General features: G+C 36.4%; 1 protein-coding gene across 5 annotated transcripts in view; it reads left to right on the forward strand.

Annotated features, from left to right (window-relative positions):
* The window catches only part of BBS9 (Bardet-Biedl syndrome 9), a 510,510-nt gene that overhangs the window by 266,916 nt on the left and 223,872 nt on the right, over positions 1 to 19,722 (forward strand). For all 5 annotated transcript variants that reach the window (XM_050783267.1, XM_050783270.1, XM_050783269.1 and 2 more), the window contains 2 exons: positions 8,915 to 9,087; positions 12,512 to 12,664. In XM_050783267.1, the coding sequence (XP_050639224.1) occupies positions 8,915 to 9,087; positions 12,512 to 12,664 (326 nt within the window). The remainder of the gene's footprint in view (positions 1 to 8,914; positions 9,088 to 12,511; positions 12,665 to 19,722) is intronic.

The raw sequence follows: 19,722 nt of genomic DNA on the forward strand, positions 1-19,722 counted from the left end.
GGGCATGGTGATACATGACTGTAATGCCAGCTACTCGGGAGGCTGAGGCAGGAGAATCGCTTGAACTTGGGAGGTGGAGGTTGCGGTGAGCTGAGATCACGCCATTGCACTCCAGCCTGGGCAACAACAGCGAGACTCTGTCTCAAAAAAACAGAAAAAAAAAAAAAAAAAAAAAACCAAAAAAAAAACAAAAAAAAACTACTGAAATAGTTTAAGTTATTTCCTCAACATTTTGGTTTAAAAAGCATTCATCTGCTTTTCTGTCTCACGTTTCAAAATTTCCAAATAGCATGAATTGTATAGTTCACTGTTTATGATATGAATACAAACATTATATTGATGAACTTGAGATGTTCTGACACACATAAAGACTGATGTGATGCATTTTTGTACCTTCCTTAATTAAATATATTCTTTTCTCCATTTATAATAGAGTGTTATGGAAATTGTCTAGGCTCTGATCATCTAAATTTATTTTATTTGGAAACTGAAGTGGTTATTTCCACTGAACTGCTATTGCAAGATACAAAAGAAAAGAGATAAACAAATTGAATGCTCATTTTGACAGCTATTTTGATTACTAATATTTTAAGGGCTCATTTTAAAGTACAGGTTCTTTTATGTTATATTGTAAATCGAAAAATTCATTTCTCCATCCATGAAATATATACTCTGGAAAGTCTCCAGGGGTAGTATTAACCATCTTGGAGTACTAACACTGAGAAAATGTTTAGTAATCAAAATAATACTTTATAAATCTTGGACTCATTGATTCTTTGGATTTATGGTAATCTAACAAAAGTAAAAAATGTTGTTGTGTTTATAAATTCCAAGACTAATTCCAAATTTTTCTTTCTTTCTTTTTTTTTTTGGAGACAGAGTCTTACTCTGTCACCAGGCTGGAGTACAGTCACGATCTTGGCTCAGTGCTGCCTCTGCCTCCCAGTTCAACTGATTCTCGTGCCTCAGCCTCCTGAGTAGCTGGGACTTACAGGTGTGCGCCACCATGCCCAACTAATTTTTTGTATTTTAGTAAAGATGGGTTTTCACCATGTTGCCCAGGCTGGTCTTGAACTCCTGAGCTTGGGCAATCTGCCTTTCTCAGCCTCCCAAAGTGCTGGGATTACAGGTGTGAGTCACTGCGCTCATCCTAATGGTGAATTTTTTATTCCAGAAAAATTGTTTTTTGTTTTTCTTTTGTATATGTTGATGAAAAAATAAGAAAGAAACAGAAACTAAAAATTTTAAGTTACTGAAAATGTCATACCTTTTTAAATGTTTATTAAGAGTTTTACATTAAAAAAACTTTTAGGTTCAATGGTACATGTGCAGGTTTGTTGTATAAGTAAACTTGAGTAATGAGGGTTTGCTGTACAGATTATTTTTCTCACCCAGGTACTAAGCATAGTACCTGATAATTATTTTTTCCCGATTCTCTCCTTCCTCCCACCCTCCACCCTGAGGTAGGCCCCGGTGTGTCTTGTTTTTCTCCTTGTGTCCATGTGTTCTCATCATTTAGCTCTTACTTATAAGTGAGGATATGCAATATTTGTTTTTTTGTTGTTATTGTTCCTGCATTAGTTTGCTAGGAATATTGGCCACCAGCTTCATTCATGTTTCTGCAAAGGACATGATCATGTTCTTTATTATGGCTGCATAGTATTCTATGATGTATCCCTACCACATTTCCATTATCCAGTCTATTGTCAATGGACATTTAGGTTGATCCTTTGCCATTGTGAATAATGCTGCAGTAAACTTATGTGTGCATGTATCTTTATGGTAGAATGATTTATGTTCCTTTTTGTGTATGCCCAGTGATGGGATTGCTGGGTCGAATGGCAGTTATGTTTTAGTTTTTTGGGGAATTGCCACACTGCTTTCCACAAGGGTTGAACTTAATTTATGCCACTCCCAGCAGTGTATAAGCATTCTTTCTTCTCTGCAATCTTGGTAGCCTCTGTTATTTTTTGACTTATTTTTAATATTAACACTTCTGACTGATATGACGTGGTATATCATTTTGGCTGTGATTTGAATTTCTCTAATGATTAGTGATATTGAGTATTATTTCATATGCTTGTTGGCCATATGTATGTCTTCTTTGAAAAGTGTCTGTTCATATCCTTTGCTCACTTTTTAATGGGGTTGTTTTTTTCTGGTAAATTTGTTTAAGTTCCTTATAGATTCTGGATATTAAACTTTTTCCCAGTGCATAGTTTACAAATATTTTCTCTTATTTTGTAGGTCATCTGTATACACTGTTGATAATTTCTTTTGCTGTGCAGAAGCTCTTTGTTTAATTAGATAGCATTTGTCAATATTTGCTTTTGTTGCAATTGCTTTTGGTGTCTTTGTCATGAAATCTTTACTAATTCCTATGCCCAGAATGGTATTTTCTAGGTTTTCTTCCAGGATTTTTATAGATCTGGGTTTTACATTTAACTCTTTAACCCATCTTGTGTTGATTTTTGTATGTGGTGTAAGGAAGGAGTCCAGTTTCAATCTTTTGCATATTGTGAGCCAGTTATTCCGGCACCATTTGTGTGTTTTTGTCAACTTTGTTGAAGATTAGATGGTTGAAGGTGTTCAGCATTATTTCTGGGCTCTCTCTTCTGTTCTGTTGGTTGACGTGTCTGGTTTTGTACCAGTATGATGCTGTTTTGTTTACTGTAGCCCTGTAATATAGTCTGAAGTAGGGCAATGTGGTGCTTCCAATTTTGTTCATTTTGCCTAGGATTACCTTGGCTATTTGTTATCTTGTTTTGTTCCATATGGATTTTAAAATAATTTTTTCTAGCTCTGTGAAGAATGTCATTGGTAGTTTAATAGGAATAGTATTGAATCTGTAAACCACTTTGGGTGGTATGGCCATTTCGATGATATTTTCTTCCTGTCCATGAGCACGGAATGTTTTTCCATTTGTTTGTGTCATCTCAATTTATCTGAGCAGTGTTTTTATAGATTCTTATTGTAGAGATCTTTCACCTCCCTTGTTAAGTGTATTTCTAGATATTTTATTCTTTCTGTGGTAATTATGAATGGGATTGCGTTCCTGATTCGGCTCTTGGCTTTATGTACAAAATCATTAGGAAAGTGAGGTGTAGACTCAAATTGATAGTTTAGATCCCAGCTCTAGCTTAAAATTCTTCTGAATGACTTTGGAAAAATTACATAACCATTAAAAAATTTATTAAATGGCCATAAAATAGTACTGTAATATTATATATGAATCCAAATGAAATAACCCCTAAAAAGCATATAATAATTTCCTGATGCATTGTAAGTGCTAGGTAAATTTTGGCTGCTGGTATTATTTTCATCCTTATTACCATTAGTACTATCACTGACATCGCCTTCTCAATGTGGCCTTTCCCGACCATAGCATCTCAAGAAAGGCCACCCATTTGTCTTTATTACAGCACCTTGGTTTCTGCATCGTAGTATTTTCATAGGTTCTGTTTCATATGTTATTCACTTGTTTATTTTCTGCCCTTCTCACTAGAATGAGAAATAGGATGATGTATGTGTTGTTTAGTATTGTCTCCCTAGCACTTATCACTCAGCAATATTTTTTGAATAAATGAATAGATACAGTGTTACCTTGAGTATTATTTAAACTATGAACAAGAATTGTCTTCCATTACCTCTCTTTTATAAAGAGAATTTCAACCCTTTGATTTGTCACTTTCCTTTGAACCTACTGCATGTGATGTTTCTCTGTTACTTTATCTTTAGAGAGGGAAGTCTTTGCCCAATATGGGGGATTGAGATGGGTCTTTCGGAGAGCTCACAGGCCCCTGTCGTGGTAATCCAAATTTTTATAAAAGGAGAAGAGAAAAGCTTAGACTTGTTCACATTTCATTTTGTTAGAGATTTTTTTTTTTGTTTGTCAGGACAATAAAAGGAAGGAGCTCCATAGGCAGCTGAGGCAGGCACTTGACCTCGCTGGGGGAAGAGTTTGGGGCACTGCTGCTGCTTTTCTTGGTTAGCCCACAGCATCCCCCATTTTCTTTCATACAACACACATGCCCAGTGTAAGCTGTGAGTGAAGACTCAGCCTAGCAGTTTCACTGAGGTGTTGGAGTCGGTCCTAATTGGGTTTGTCTTTCCTCGTCAAGAACTCAACTCTGGCCAGCTGAGCTTGGGCATACTATTGGCGTTCTGCTGAGAATCATGTCCATGTTTTTTCCCCAGTGATAAATTCTGATCAATTTTCAGACTAACTTATGGTGGATAGGCTTGCCTGGACGTACCTGAACATGCTTTGTTTCCAGATATTTTCGCAATACCTACATGGGTGATTTAACAGAAGCTGGTATAATGTCTTGTTATAGTGCAGCATAAAAACTGCTTACTCCATTTCAGACATACTATGTTCCTCCTCTGTGTTCTATAAACACATTTCTGCCTCAGTGCCTTTGTCCTTACAGTTCCTTTGTCTTGCAATGCTCTTCTCATAGATTTCCCCATGGCTTTCTCCTTTACTTCATTCAGGTACCTTTAATTATATATGTGTGTTTTTACTTCTGGGGCCAGATGATATAGTTCTTTTAAACATGTCATAATAATCCTAGTTGTTTATGTTTATCTTTTTTAAGATTTGTAATACATTTTCATTGAAAATTTATAGTTGAATGGAATAAATTCCTCTCTACAGCTTTATTTTATTTCATATATAAGGAATTTTATTCTTATTCTTATATTTAGGCTAACCCCAAGTTTTTTCTATCTGCATGTGGAAGCTTATTCAGAATCCTTCTAGAAACTGAATGAATTGAATTTTCTTTGAAAAATTAGCACTGTGAAATTTCTGTAACAATTTACAGCTTTATTTGAAATGACAGTAAATTATATGCTAAAGAAAACATTTTATTAAAGATACTTGTTTTGTATCTGCTATGTGAAAGTTACTTGATTAGCTAGGTGCTGTGTAGGTTCAAAGAAATGTATGATATCTCTGCCCTTTACAACAAATTGGGGAAAGTGATGAAAACAATAATGACAGTAAGTAACATTTATTGAGTGCTTAATATGTCAAACATTGTTTTAAGTGTTTTATTTAAAGGTACGTATATGTGAAAGGAAATGAGCATATTAAAGCAGAAGTCTCAAAATCTAGGAGTTGTAAAGGATCCTGTTCAACCTTACGAACCTGGTGGAAGCTTTTTAATGCTTTTGGCAGGTATTCATTCCTACAGGATCTCCATAGGAATTCACAAGATGGGCTCTGAGCTCCTGAAGGAGAAGTGGCACAAAGCCCACAAGAAGCTGCAGCTGAAGGACGAAGACTGTGAGCAGCTGTTCCTAGTGCAGGAGCTGGGGGAGCTGATGGCCAGCCTGTTTGAGGAAGCCCACAAGATGGTGTGGGAAGCCAACATGCAGTAGGCAGTGTCAGAAACACAGCTGAATGAGGAGGCCTGGGGAAAGATAGCCATGTTGCAGGCAGAGATGACAGCGTGAAGACACTGGTCATCATGTCCACACCAGCCTCTCCCAACTGCAAGCTCCACCTGCACCTGCTGAGCCCCATTAAGGGTGGGCCCCGCAAGGCCCACTGCCAACATAGGAGCACCAGCAGTGCCTTCTCCTTGACCTTGTGCCCCACTGTGAGACATGCCCTCCCCTTGGACAAGGAGGTGGATGTGACACTACTGGAAGAGTTCCAAGCCTGGAAGAAATTACCTACCCTGGACAAGACCTTTTCCTTGCTGCAAAGGGTGTAGTGGGAGGACATGGGCCCTGCCTGGACTTCACAGTGCAGAATCTCTTGGCACTGGTGTAGGCCTCTGTGGGGGACAACACACTCATCATCAAGACTGTGGCTCTGCAGAAGCTGCCTATAGTGAGGGTAACTGTGGTCAGTTGTGGCAGTGCCAATATCTATGTCTTGAGCAATTTGGCCCATACCTGCCACCACCACCACATCTGGCTTTGTGACTTTGAGAGCCACTACCACATCTCACTGTCTTCTCAGGCCAGGATCACTGCAGTGTGCAACTTTTTCGTCTACATCTGCTACAACCACAAGGCCTGGTACAACAGGATTTGAAGCCAGTGTTCTGGGAGATCACAAAGCTGTGAAAGAGATACAGCTGGCCAAACTCAGCTCCCCTAGAAGCCTAGGATGTTACCTGGACCTAGATGTGGGCTGCCCGGGATGGACAGACACACATAAAGATAAGGATCCTGGTACAGGATCTGAGACAGGTCTGTACCTCATGAAATGACCTTTCGTTCACACCAAGTTCTGCAACTCACAGGTGGACTTTCAAGAAAATACCAAAGACCAGGGAGTTCAGAGCCTGAAAAACACTTTCAATGGCAGTTTTTCCTGAGGCAGCTGTGAACATCTATCATTGTTGATATAGTTCTTATCATGAATTGTGTCCTTTGCATCTCTCTAGCTGTTGTCTAATTCTTCTGCTATGTGATAGTCCTTCCTATACTTGAAAATGGTAGTATATCTTCTTCGGGAGAAGTCTTGGCACCACTGTGGCATGGTTAGCCCTAATGATTGGTCCTGAATCCGTGATGGCAGAAGAGTGATGGCAGAAGCAGTGTTCAGTTTTCTGCTATTAGGCTCTCTTTCCAAGTCTCCTGGGAGCTCATTGAGGGCAGAAGCTCTTCTTCCCTTATTCCTGATTTTATCCCCAGCATCTTGCACTGAGTAATGTAAATGAATGAAAGTAAATAAATACAGTCTAGAGTTAATATGTTGGATCTCAAGCTTAGTGTGGGTAAGACTAGGTTTATATGGTACTTTATCATCATTATTCTCCAGTCTACCTCTCTACCCCTGCCCCGCCACAACTGTACTGTCTCTAAAGCATTAACGCTTCAGTGTCATTTTTTTTAAAAAGTAAATATTTGGTGGCATTTATTTTAAAAAGTATTATCTTTGATTGAGGAAAACACCTAATCAGCGTTATGGGCAGAACTCAGCATCCAGAATAAGACTGGGGTGAAGGGAGGGGTGGTGAAGCTTCAAGGGGAATGGGGTATGACTTCAGCAGCAAAGACCAGTGTGTTTGCATGGATTGTGACAGGCATACCCAGTATATTTTATTCTTTATCCTTGTAAAAGGGAATGACTGGGATGATAGGAGATATATTATTGAATTCTGGATGGAGATGACAAATTGAAGTCCTAATAACCAATCTGAAGAAGTAATTGCATTTATGAAATTTACCATGGTACCATGGGGAACATAAATAAATATTTTCTATGTCCATGTATCATGCTACTCTAGCTAGATCTTAGATTCCCTAAGCAAGAAGATTCAGTTCATCTTTGTACTCCCAGTGTGTCTCTTTATGACATCTGCATAATAGATGGTCAATAAGTGGTGAATTAAATGAAATAGAGGACTTAGTCCTAGATCTCAAAAAAACGTATAATTCCCGACCCAGTGTGGTGGCTCATACATGTAATCCCAGCACTTTGGGAGGCTGAGGCGGGTGGACCACGAGGTCAGGAGTTCGAGACCAGCCTGACCAACGTGGTGAAACCCCATCTCTACTAAAAATACAAAAATTAGCTGTATGTCATTGCGGGTACCTATACTCCCAGCTGCTCGGGAGGCTGAGGCATGAGAATCACTTGAACCAGGGAGCGGAGGTTGCAGTGAACCGAGATCATGCCACTGCACTCCAGCCTGGGCAACAGAGTGAGACCCTGTCTCAAAAAAAAAAAAAAAAAAAAAAAGAAAAAAAAAAAAGTATATTAATTCTTTTAAAGGGAGCAAATGTAATAATCTTGGAAGTTATATAAGAATGCATGGTTTTAGGTAGTTAAGTGCCTAGTGAACTGTAGATATAGTAAGTCTCTATATAAATTCAGGAAGACACAATCTTATGAGGCAGTTAAGGTTAGTATCTAGTGTCCCAGTGCCTGCTCTTGTTACTAACTGGCTAGTAACACTGTTTCTCTCATAGGGCTGTTAGGGTTTAAATGAGAAAGTGAATGTAAAGTGCTTAAAATGTGGCTGGCACAGATTGAGCTCCCATGGATATCAGAGAAATCAAGATTTGAGTAGATGAGATTAAAGCCAGGTCCTGATGAAGAAGTAGGATTTAGGCAGAAGGAGATGAACTATTAATTCTAGCACTGGCATTTAATTGCTTTTAATCTTTGGCAAGTCTCTGAAACTCTCTGAGCTTTATTTTCCTTTGTATAAAAAGGGGCTATTGTAGTCACAGTTCTTGGTACACAGTTTGTGCCCAAGAAATAATAGCTGTTGTTATCATAGGTATTATTACCACCTCTCTTAGCGTCATTGTCACCGTTGTTGTCATCATTTTCAGGGTAGAGCATAGCTAGAAATTGGTCATCTTGGAGTAGTAGAGCTGAGGTCTCAGGGAATAAAGGGAAACAAGATTTATATTTAGAAAAGGGTCTGACTGCAAAGTTTCTCTTCAAATTAAAGAACTTTTAGAAAAATAGAAAACTTTGATCATGATTACCATGAATTATGCTGATTACAGTATCCAGGATATTGAATTTTATATAGAATACATTTTATTTTACTTTAGTATTTTGAAATGATACTAAGGATAACAAATTGTATTCTTGCAATGGCTGTTTTCTTTTTAAATACAGGCCTTTTTAAAGGATCCAAATTTGGGTGTTTTTATTGTACTGAAACCTGTTATAAGATACATAACAAAAAGGACCATACTTTGCAGTTTGCCACTGTGACCACCTACTTTTGGAATTAGATTTGAAAGTGTTAAGTGGTTCATGTAGGGAGCAATGAAGCAGTGAAAGTGTTTTTGTAAAGCCAGTGGAATCATATCTTTGTTACAAAAATGAAATCTTTGAACTTTTAAAGTCAGGGTTATTGATAGTTCATGTAGCTTTATCTAGTAATTCTGTGTTACTAAGCATTTTTATTTAATTTTTTTCTCTCAGAACGATATCGCATTCAGAGTGAACAATTTGAAGATCTTTGGCTCATAACCAATGAGCTTATTCTTCGCCTTCAAGAATATTTTGAAAAACAGGGAGTCAAAGATTTTGCATGTTCTTTTTCTGGATCTATGCCCCTTCAAGAATATTTTGAGTTGATTGATCATCATTTTGAGGTGTGTATAATCATAACCCACATAATCTATAATCCTTAAATACATGAAAGAGAAATAGATGCTATAGAAGAATTCTGTATACATGCCATTAGGCTATGTGCTTCTCGTTTTTCTTATGTGAATGGTGGATTTTGTGAATCCATTCCTGCCCACTTGCCCAGTTTGTGATCAATTACAGACATTTATAGAGTGGCTGCCTGGAGCTAACCATGTCGTCTGGCCTTGGAACAGAGCTGATTTAATTCTCCCACATGGAGACTTAACCCTTGACCCCAATAACCCAGTGTTAAAACTATTTGAGCTTATCAGAGACCATTTGGCTAACTGATTCTAGCAGGCCATAAATGAGGTGTGATTATAAAGTAAAGTGATTTTTCTTTTTCATTTTTAACAAGCATACCAGAACTTCTGCATCTGAATGAGGGTTAACACTTAAAATATTCCCCAGTAGCTGGCATAGTGGGTGCTTGGTAAATGCTGAATGATTAACTATATGAATCAATGAGATCTAACAGTAACTTTGTTGCTCTGAATGTTTTGCATTTCTTCTTTGGAAGTGCTTTCAGAGCCTGTGTTAGATTCTCTTGAGTATCTCAATGCTGACATGCCTTCATCTTTTGAAGACTGATTTGATGTTTGGGACTAGCCAAATACTTGTTTTGTGAGTGGATTTGACAGTGACAGTCATAGTTTTTTTAAACGTCCCATGTATTAAAGTTGTCAGGCTCTACTTATATAGTCTATGAACAGACTCTTTAGGCAATACAAAAGGGGAATTTTGAGAGAATTTCGAACATTATCCAAGTAAGCATTGGTTCTTAGGGGGGACTACATTTCAGTGTAGGTGTGTGTGTGTGTGTGTGTGTGTGTGTGTGAGAGAGAGAGAGAGAGAGAGAATATTACCAGTCATATAATTTTTCAGTCAACCATTGAACATTCTGAAAGCATTGACTTTTCAGCTGTGAAGACTTCTTTAATGTAGTGTGAACATAAAAAGAAAATTTCAGGTGTATACAATTGAATTATGAATAATTATGTCATAATTCCTCATCTATGATGATAACTTGTGATGACACTGTTTTCTAGGAACACATGCCTTTGGTCAAATTGTAGCACCAAAATTGACACAGTCTGTAAGAGTATTTTTAGGTATTATACGGAATGAGAATCTTTGCAGTTCTTTGCGATATATTTTAAGAAATTCTTGCTTCACTGTTGGAAACTGAAGTGTAGTGATTTGTGAAAGGGTCCACGGAAAGACTATACTAATTACATATTTGTAATATTTGAAATAGAGAATATTAGATATTACTGACTAATAAGTTTGACATATAATTTTCCCTTTTTACTTTGTGGCTAGTAAGTAACTCCCTGGAGTTTGTACATCAAGGGTGTGTCTTTTCTGAGGAGGGACTTAGAGAATATGGTGAACAACAGGCACTTTCATTTGTGACACACATAAATTAAGGGGGGCATGGTTATGCTTCTTTTGTTCTCTGTCTCCTTTCTCTGCTTTCAGCCATTAGTAAGATTTTAAACTTTGAATGCAGATGGGTTTTGGAATCCAAGTGTCCCTTGGAGTATAAGCTTCATGAAGGCAGACATTTTTGTCTGTATTATTCATTGCTTTAATTTCTAGTGCCTGGACCAGGGTTTGGCTCTGGGATCAATAAATATTTGTTCAGCATTGAAATTTTGACATGTGAAAACATTTCAATCACTGCTGCTTGGTTACACTTTCAAAGGAATGATAACCTGGTTGATAGTCTGAGTACTGAGAATATCTTTTTAATTTTTTGGTGTATCAAGAATTTAGGAAATAAATTATAGCAGTAAATTATACAGTTAGAAGAATGAATTATTGATAATTAGATTAATGTTCTTTTAAAAACTTTATTTAAAAAGATTTTTATTACTTAATTTTTGGTATGTTTTTGCTCAAGGGAATAGTCTTTGATTTAGTTAGCTACTGAGTGCTTCTAAAACAGATTAAAAAAAGTTAAAATTTCAAGTTACTTTTATTTCATATGTAATTGTAGAATGCATGCACTGAAAGGGTAAGGAATTTGGTTTGTTATCAGAAATGTAGTCTATGATATGTTTGATTTCTGAGCATTTTGAATATGATATTTATTTCAGCTAGTTTATTACTATTTTGTAAAGTTGAATTAGTGATTCACGTGACCTGATCTTATGAAGTGTCCCTTTTATCCTGTGACTTTGACTAGCTTTCTTTCATTTTAACAATATTAATTTAAATGAGATGGGTTACAGTGAAGAGAGTCATTTAGGATTCTAATTCCCCAGCCACTCAATCTTTTCTTTGGAGGCAGTGTTTGGTGTCCAGTTTCTTGTATCTCTTTCTAGAAATATCCTATGCAGTCACAACTATGTTAATATATAGGTTTCTTTTTTTTAAATAAAAAATAATGGCAGCACATTATACATACTATTTTGTATCATTTTGCTTTGTTTCATTTATCGTCTTTGCACAGCATTGCATATCAGCACCTAGTAGTCTTGCAGAATAGTCTTCCTTCTTTAACCAGTTCCCCTATTGATGGGAATTTTGATTATTAATAATGTTTTACTGTGATAACAATAGATCAAACAATTTTGTAATGTATATCCTGATATATACATTACTGTCTGCAAGCGTATCTCTAGGATACATTACTAGAATTAGGATTGTTCAGTCAAATGCTATATGTTTAAGAGCTATTTGTATTAACTTTCGTGTAAAACTTTGGCCATTTTTCTATTGGGTTGTTGCTGATTTCCTACTGATTTCTGTTGGATTGTGGTCTTTTTCTCATTGATTTGTAGATGCTTTCTAGATATGGGCATGACTTTGTCTCTGTAGTTATTGCTGTTACTTTTTGCAGTTTGCTATTTGTCTTATTTTCTTTATAATTTTTAAAAATGATGTAGAATTATATGTTTTTGTTTTTTAGCTAGTAATTTATCAGGGGTGTGTTTGTGTGTTTGTGTGTGGGTGTGGCTTTTAGCTTTTGACTTACACTAATAAAGGCCTTTCCTATACCAAGATTATTTTAAAAATTCTGATTTTCCTAGTGCTTTTATTGTGTCTAAACTTTTAATCTCTGCATTGCTTTTGCTGTAAAGAATGAGAAAAGTTTTCTATTTTTTCCCATGTGACCAATTATTGAAAAATACCTATTAAATGATCTGTTTTTCCTCCAGTGATACTGGATAACTTTTATAAAGTTTCCATTTGATCTGTTCCACTGTATCATCTGTGAATTAGTGACTCATGTACCAAATACCACATTGTTTTAATTCCCTTAATTCTATAATACATTTATATTTCTTCATTACTCTTTTATTATCATTGTGTATATTTTTTCTTTGAAGATGTTTTTTGTGTCCATTTATTCTCAGTTTAAGAAATTATTCATTGCAGTTACGGATAAATGGTGAAAAATTAGAAGAACTCTTATCTGAGAGAGCTGTACAATTTCGGGCCATTCAACGCCGACTATTAGCAAGATTCAAAGATAAAACCCCTGCCCCTCTTCAACACCTGGACACCTTGTTAGATGGAACCTACAAGCAGGTCAGTATAATATCAGTTACAGTTTTCTATTACTGGCTATAATTTTTTTGTCACCCTGGAGTCATGTACCAGAATATCCAAGATAAGGTACTCATTTCCAGGGCTTTAAGGAACATAAGCTTTAGAGTCAGAAAAACCTAGGTTCAGAGTCAAACTCTGCTGCTAATTGTGTCACCTTGGGTAAATTACATGAGCACCATCAGTTTCCACATATTACCTCCCAGAGTTGTTGTGAGGATTTTTAATCTTTTATGTAAAGCAACAAGAACAATGTCAAGCACGTAATATGTGCTTGATAAATAGTAGCTGTTATGATTAGTATTATGAGACAGTTCTTGGTGCATTCCATAATTATTACCATAATTCTCCAACTGTCTTACCAAGCAACTGGCTCATACTTCTAGTATTATGTCAGTTGATATTTTGAGATGGAATTCTTAAGCAGCGTAGTTCAAAAAGTTCTAGTTTAAAACATATTTTTTCTTCTTCTTGATCACCTTCCATCCATAGTTTATCATTTGCATGGCTGGGTGATCTGGCTGTCACTCTTAAGGCACTGTCTCTCCAAAAACTATTCAAAATTATCATCTCTTGCTTAAAAATTATTTTTTAAATTTGAAAATAATTTTTAAAAATCATGAGAAGGCTCCTACCAGCTCTACTATAATGTCTTTGAATGATTATAATGAAGACTTTGACTGACTACATTGTGTATTCCTATATTTCTTCACAATGTTACTCTCCTGTTTCAAAGTCAGTGTTGCTGGTATGAATATTCTGTTGATTTTTTGAATTGAGGTTTTTAATTGAGATAATTCTATATTTCTGTGTAGTTGTAACAAATAATGCAGAGAGCTCTCATGTCTCCTTTAACTGCTTTCTTCCAATGGTAACATTTTGCAAAACTATGGTATAATACCATAAGCAGTATATTAATAAAATCCACAGGTCGTATTCTGACTTAAGGTACTCACTTATGTGGGTGTGTGTATTAAGTTGTATACAATTTATCATGTGTAGATTCAACATCTGTCATCACATTCTAGACTCCTTCATGTGGTCCTTTGTCACTACATTTCTGCCCTTTTCCCCTGCCCCACTCCATTCTGTTGATTTTGAAAGGACAAATCAGATTTTTGTTTTCAGAATTAATTTTCCTAGGGGACAGAAAAATAGCTTACTATGTTTTTGTTCATAATACATTTGTTTCTTAAAAATTTCTTGGTTAGACCAGGTGTGGTGGGTCACGCCTGTAATCCCAGCACTTTGGGAGGCCGAGGCGGGTGGATCACGAGGTCAGGACATCAAGACCATCCTGGCTAATATGGTGAAACACCGCCCCTACTGAAAATACAAAAAACTAGCTGGGCATGGTGGCAGGTGCCTGTAATCCTGGCTACTCGGGAGGCTGAGGAGGGGAGTTGGTTGAACCCGGGAGGTGGAGGTTGCAGTGAGCCGAGATTGCACCATTGCACTTCAGCCTGGGTGACAGAGCAAGACTCCATCTAAAAAAAAAAAAAAAATCATGATTATTTGAAAATTAGCAACAAGTTAAAGGACAGACTATAGTAGCAGTGGAATATTGGAAAGAACATTGGGCTTGGAATTCAAACACCGCAGTGTTGTTGCTTATTAGCTGTGTGGTTTCTGGCAATTCCCTTACCCTCCCAGAACTTCTGTTTTGTTCCATAAAATGGGATGACTACTCTTTTGTTACAAAGATTATATTCCATAATGTATGGAATTTACAAAATTTTTTCCACAAATATAGACTGCCAATTTTGTGTGTGTGTGTTGGGGTAATTATATGATTCTTCAGTCAGTAGGCACCAATGCCCTGTCTGTTCCACACCTCTTTTCCTCTTTAGTACTCTTTTTGTTTTGGTTTGTTTTCTATTTCTTTCCTCCTTTTCCTTTTCCTTTCTCCCATTTCTTTGTTCACTTCTCTGTCTCATTCTGAGGTCTACTGCCATACCTGCCTGCCATACTTGAGACTGAAGGTATCGTCAACCTTGTCTTTAATGATGTTGTATCTTTTTGTAGACACAATGGTGGGAGGGCATTTAAAGGAACTTGAAGAGGATGCTTGATTTAATGCTTTCCAGATTTTCTATATAGTAAGACTTCATCTTTTATACATTTAAAGTGCAGAGGTTTTTATTTTTTCTGCTTAGCCTCAGGGTTGAGGTTTTCCATGATTTGTAATATTACAGACAAGACAATCAAAACCATGGCTTTTCACTTGAATGTATATTGTTAAGTCCCATTCCTTTTAGATTAACGAAAAGAATGAATAAGCATTTGAAGGAAAAATATGAGTACTATAAGGATTTTGACTTAATTTTTATGTACCTTGCCATTCAATTTTATTTTATATATATATATATGTATTTGTAATAGATTAGGGTGAGGTGTTGATTGTTCAATAAGTTTCTTGAGCATAATAAAGTCTATTTTAATTCCATTTAGTCAATTTTTTAATGACCTACTTAACACATGGATATAATTTCCCAAAGAAAATTATAACATTGTACATAATGCTAAATTTTCCATCTTGGTTCCTTATCATCTGCTCAGAAATGTAATCATTCTTACTGTTTTTGTTTCTTTCCACACCTTTTTTTTGGCATATAGAAATGAAATATTGTTTCATCAGGCTAAAAAAAACTCCATAAAGAGTATCATACTATATGTATTAACCTAGCTCTCTTTTTTCTTTTTCTTCTAAAGTATGTACTGGAACTCTTTGCATATTAGTGCATAGATGTACTTCTCTATTTGTAATGGTTATATAATAGTTTATGATATAGACAGTCTGTATGTAGTATGGACAATCACAGTTTATTAAAGGACAAATCTTAATAATAGTTTTAATGCTGAGTCTAACATTGAGAAAAATCCCGTTTTGACAACTCTCCTGGGATCAAACAAGCATACCACATACCTTATTATCACATACCTTCTGTTTAGTGTTTTTCTTACCTTTATGCTTTGCCTACGTAGGGAGCATGATTTACATGATGGGTTAGCCAAGCTCATGAAATAACAAGCCATGCTAGAGCCCATTCCTGTCCCTGTGGCATAACCCCATTGCATGACTTTACTGGATTTTAAAAGTGTTTTCCTAATGTACCACTTTAAAATTAGATCTGCTACCTGTTTGGAAGGTTTTTTTTCCTCCTGTGATGGGATCTTTTAATTTTTTGGCAAAGTGTTCTCTATGAGACACACATATACACATGCATACCCATACATACACATTACCTTACAGATACGTTGTACCAGATTGTAGCTCAACCTATAGTATATGAAAATGCCTGCTTTCCTAGGTATTATTACTTATTTTCATCTTTACAATTTTTAACTGAAACAGTAATTTGATTGTTGTTTTACTTCTTACCCCTTTTGTTGCTTACCAGAGATGCTGCATATTTTTCACATGTTAAGTGGCAGTTTGTATTTCTTTTTTATGATTTACATATGTACACCTTTTGTTTAATATTCTATCATGTTCATCTTTTTCTTACCATTTTGTGCATATTAAGAGTGATAATCTTTGATCATACTTTCATCACGCATGTAACTACTTGGTACCTATTTACGTATGTAATCTCTGACATAAAAAAGTTTTACCAATTTGTCATTTGCCTGTTATTTTTTATTTGTAATGTATTTTTGACACATGAGGTTTAAAAAACATTTGCATAGTTAAATCTATCCATTTTTTTCCTTTAGGTTTCTCTGCCTAGGAAATCCTTCCCTATGTATGCCAAGACTATATGAATATCAATTTATAAATTATTCTAACATTTCTGTGCTATGATTCTTTAAATATACTTTTTTTTACTCCATCTGGAATTTATTATGGAATTTGGTGAGAATCTAATCTCCCTGCCAAAAATGGTGAGCTTGTTGTCTCAGCCCCTGCTTATCATGTATTCCATTCTTCTACTGAGCTAAAATACTACCTGTATCATTTAACAGTTTTACTGTATAGCAAACCATCCCAAACCTTAGTGGCTTAAAACAACAATAATTCATTATTGTTCATGTGTCTCTGGATTAGCTTGGTAGTTCTGTTGATCTGGGTCATGCTTGACTGACTAGGCTCACTCATGTGTCCCTGGTCAGCTGGTGGCTCAGCTCGGGACTGGATAGCTAGGACGTATTTACTCATGTATTTGGCAGATGGCTTGCAGTTAGCTGAAATAATTTGGCCACATGTCTCTCATGGTCCAGCAGGCTAGACTGGGCTTGTTCACATGGTGACTATATGTCCCAATGCACAAGCACTTTTCAAGCCTCTGTTTGTGTCATGTTTCTAGTGTTCCATTGGCTTTGGTCAATTCAGATTAACGAGGTGGGGATATAGACTTTGCCTCTTTGTTGAAGGAGTGGAGAATTGTGTACTTTTTAAATAATCTTTCCTCCTTCTTTCAACATATATTAAATTAGCAAACTATTTTAAATGAACATTTCTTTTTGGAACTTTTGTAACCCTTGAATTTAGGTTTTCTATACTTAAAGATGTCTTTTCTTCTATACTTTTGACATTGAAATTTAAATTTTTGTTGTCATTAAAATCTTATTCACTCATAAGCAGTTTTGGTCTATGGACTCTGAAGATAATTTATCTGAAAATTAATTAGATTTTTCAAGAGTCGTTTAAAGCAAACAGAGCAGGCTGGGTATGGTGACTCATGCCTGTAATCTGGGGACTTTGGGAGGCTGAGGCAGAAAGATCCCTTGAGCCCAGGAGTTCGAGATCCCTATGAAGAACATAAAGAGAGCCTGTCTCTACATAAAATTTGAAAATTAGCTGATAGTGGTGGCACTCACCTGTGGTCTCAGCTACTCAGGAGGCTGAGGTGGGAGGATTGCTTTAGCCCAGGAGGTTGAGGCTGCAATGAGCCATGATTGTGCATTTGTAGTCTACCCTGGGCGACAGTGTGAGACCCTGTCTCAAAACAAACAAACAAATAAAAAATAAATAAAGAAATAAAAAATAATGCAAACAGAGCATCAGTGTTGTTTTTAGGTGAGTAAAACTGTCTGAACATTTGCCCATGTGCTTAGTTATGGTCAGTTCTTTGAAGGATGGAATCTATTATCCATTTTTTTTTATCGGTCTTCACCTTAGCTTTGTCCAGGACTGGCTTCATAGGCATGTCACCTGCACAGTCACACAGAGCCCTGTTTTTGGTTTAATGCTCTGTAGTAGCCATATTGAATTTCTTAATACTTTTAGAACAAGGGACCCTGTATTTTTATTTTGCTCTGGGCACCTCAAATAATGTAGCTGGTCCTGGCCCTGTTAGGATAATAACAACTTTCTGATAAGTAGAACAAGAGACCTGGGAGTTCAAATACAGAGCAAAGTTCAAATAGAGAACAGCCTTGTTACCTCTACCCCAAATCACATGTAGGCCTCTCCAGAGATGAAGAAAAGGAGATGCAATGGACATCAGTGGTAGCTCTTTTGGATAGCTCAAGTGCTTCTTTTTGGGACAAACATATTGGTTAACTAGAAATGAAGCAACCATCCATGAAGGGTTATCTCATTTAGGACAATCATCCTGTAATCAGCCTCCGGCCTATTGTGGGTGGCAGCCTCTTATTATATTTCCAACAGGTGGGTCACTGGCTTCAAGATGCATCATTAATAGTTTTGAGTTTTGATGCAAAAGCCAACCACTTCCCTCCCTATTTTCAAATGCAGGTTATTTCCTGTATCCTGTACAGGAACCCTCAAAGCCACATTCCCATCTTATTTTTGCTAACATGCCTTGCCTGCATAGTGTCTACTACTGCATCATACTCCAGTGGGAGCATACAACAAGCACCCTTACTGAGGCCAACCTAAGGTTGAAGCAAGGAGAGGGGACCTGGGATTATCAATCTGGAAAAAGCATAGCATGATTCTTACAAGGGAAAGATTTGGCCTCCAGTGAATAAATATTTTTCAGTTGCCCACCACAGTTTCAGTAATTATGTTGTATTATGCAGCCATAAAAAAGAACAAGATTATGTCCTTTCCAGGGACATAGATGGAGCTGGAGGCCATTATCCTTAGCAAACTAACACAGGAACAGAAAACTAAATACTACATATTCTCACTTATAAGTGGGAGCTACATAGAGAGGAACAACACACACTGGGGCCTATTGGAGGGTGGGGGGTAGGAGGAGGGAGAGGATCAGGAAAAGTAACTAATGGGTACTAGGCCCAGTATGTGAGTGGTGAAATAATCTGTACAACAAACCCCCATGACACAAGTTTACCTATGTAACAAACCTGCACATGTACCCCTGAACTTAAAATACAAGTTAGAACTAATAAAATTTTGGGACAAATATGCTTTTTGAAAGAATTTTCATCTTTACTTTTAGCTTTGGAGGTATAATGTTGAAAGAATGTAACCGTGTTGAGAATGTCTTCTTTTCAGTAGTTAGAAACCTAAATTTCCTCATTCGTAAAATTGGAATACTGCTTTCTCAATCAATTGAATGTATTTTTGAAGGACCTAAGAAATAAAGTAGGAGAAAAGAAAGGAAATTCTTATTTATTGGGTGTCTGCTGAGTTTGAAGTAAATTTTATTTATTACTTCATTTAATACTTAGAATCATCATGTGAGGGTGGCATTATTGTTTATAGAGGAAGAACCTGAGACTCTGAGTAGAGTTAAGAAACTTGCTCAGTGTTACATAGATACTAAACATTGTATTCCAAAGTCCAGGCTTTAGAATATCATGTGGCAATATTACTTTAATCATTGCCAGGTGGGACATAGACAGCCTGGATTTTCTTTAGCAAAATTATGGTCAGGGTAAAGAAAAAGGAGATGTGTGCAAACTGTACATGTTCATGCTATGTATATGTATATTCATGATCATCTAATAGTCATTGTATACGCACCTATTAGAAAGGTAACAAAATCTTTTGGAGAGTTCCCTCAAATCTGAAATTATATCTGAAACTTAAGTATACAGAGGGCTTTTTTTTTTTTGTGACTTTGTTGATTTCGCTTATACCGAAGTTTAGCTTCTTTGCCTTCAAA

This window comes from Macaca thibetana, chromosome 3 (genome assembly GCF_024542745.1).
Source record: "Macaca thibetana thibetana isolate TM-01 chromosome 3, ASM2454274v1, whole genome shotgun sequence".
In the NCBI taxonomy this organism is placed as follows: Eukaryota; Metazoa; Chordata; class Mammalia; order Primates; family Cercopithecidae; genus Macaca; species Macaca thibetana.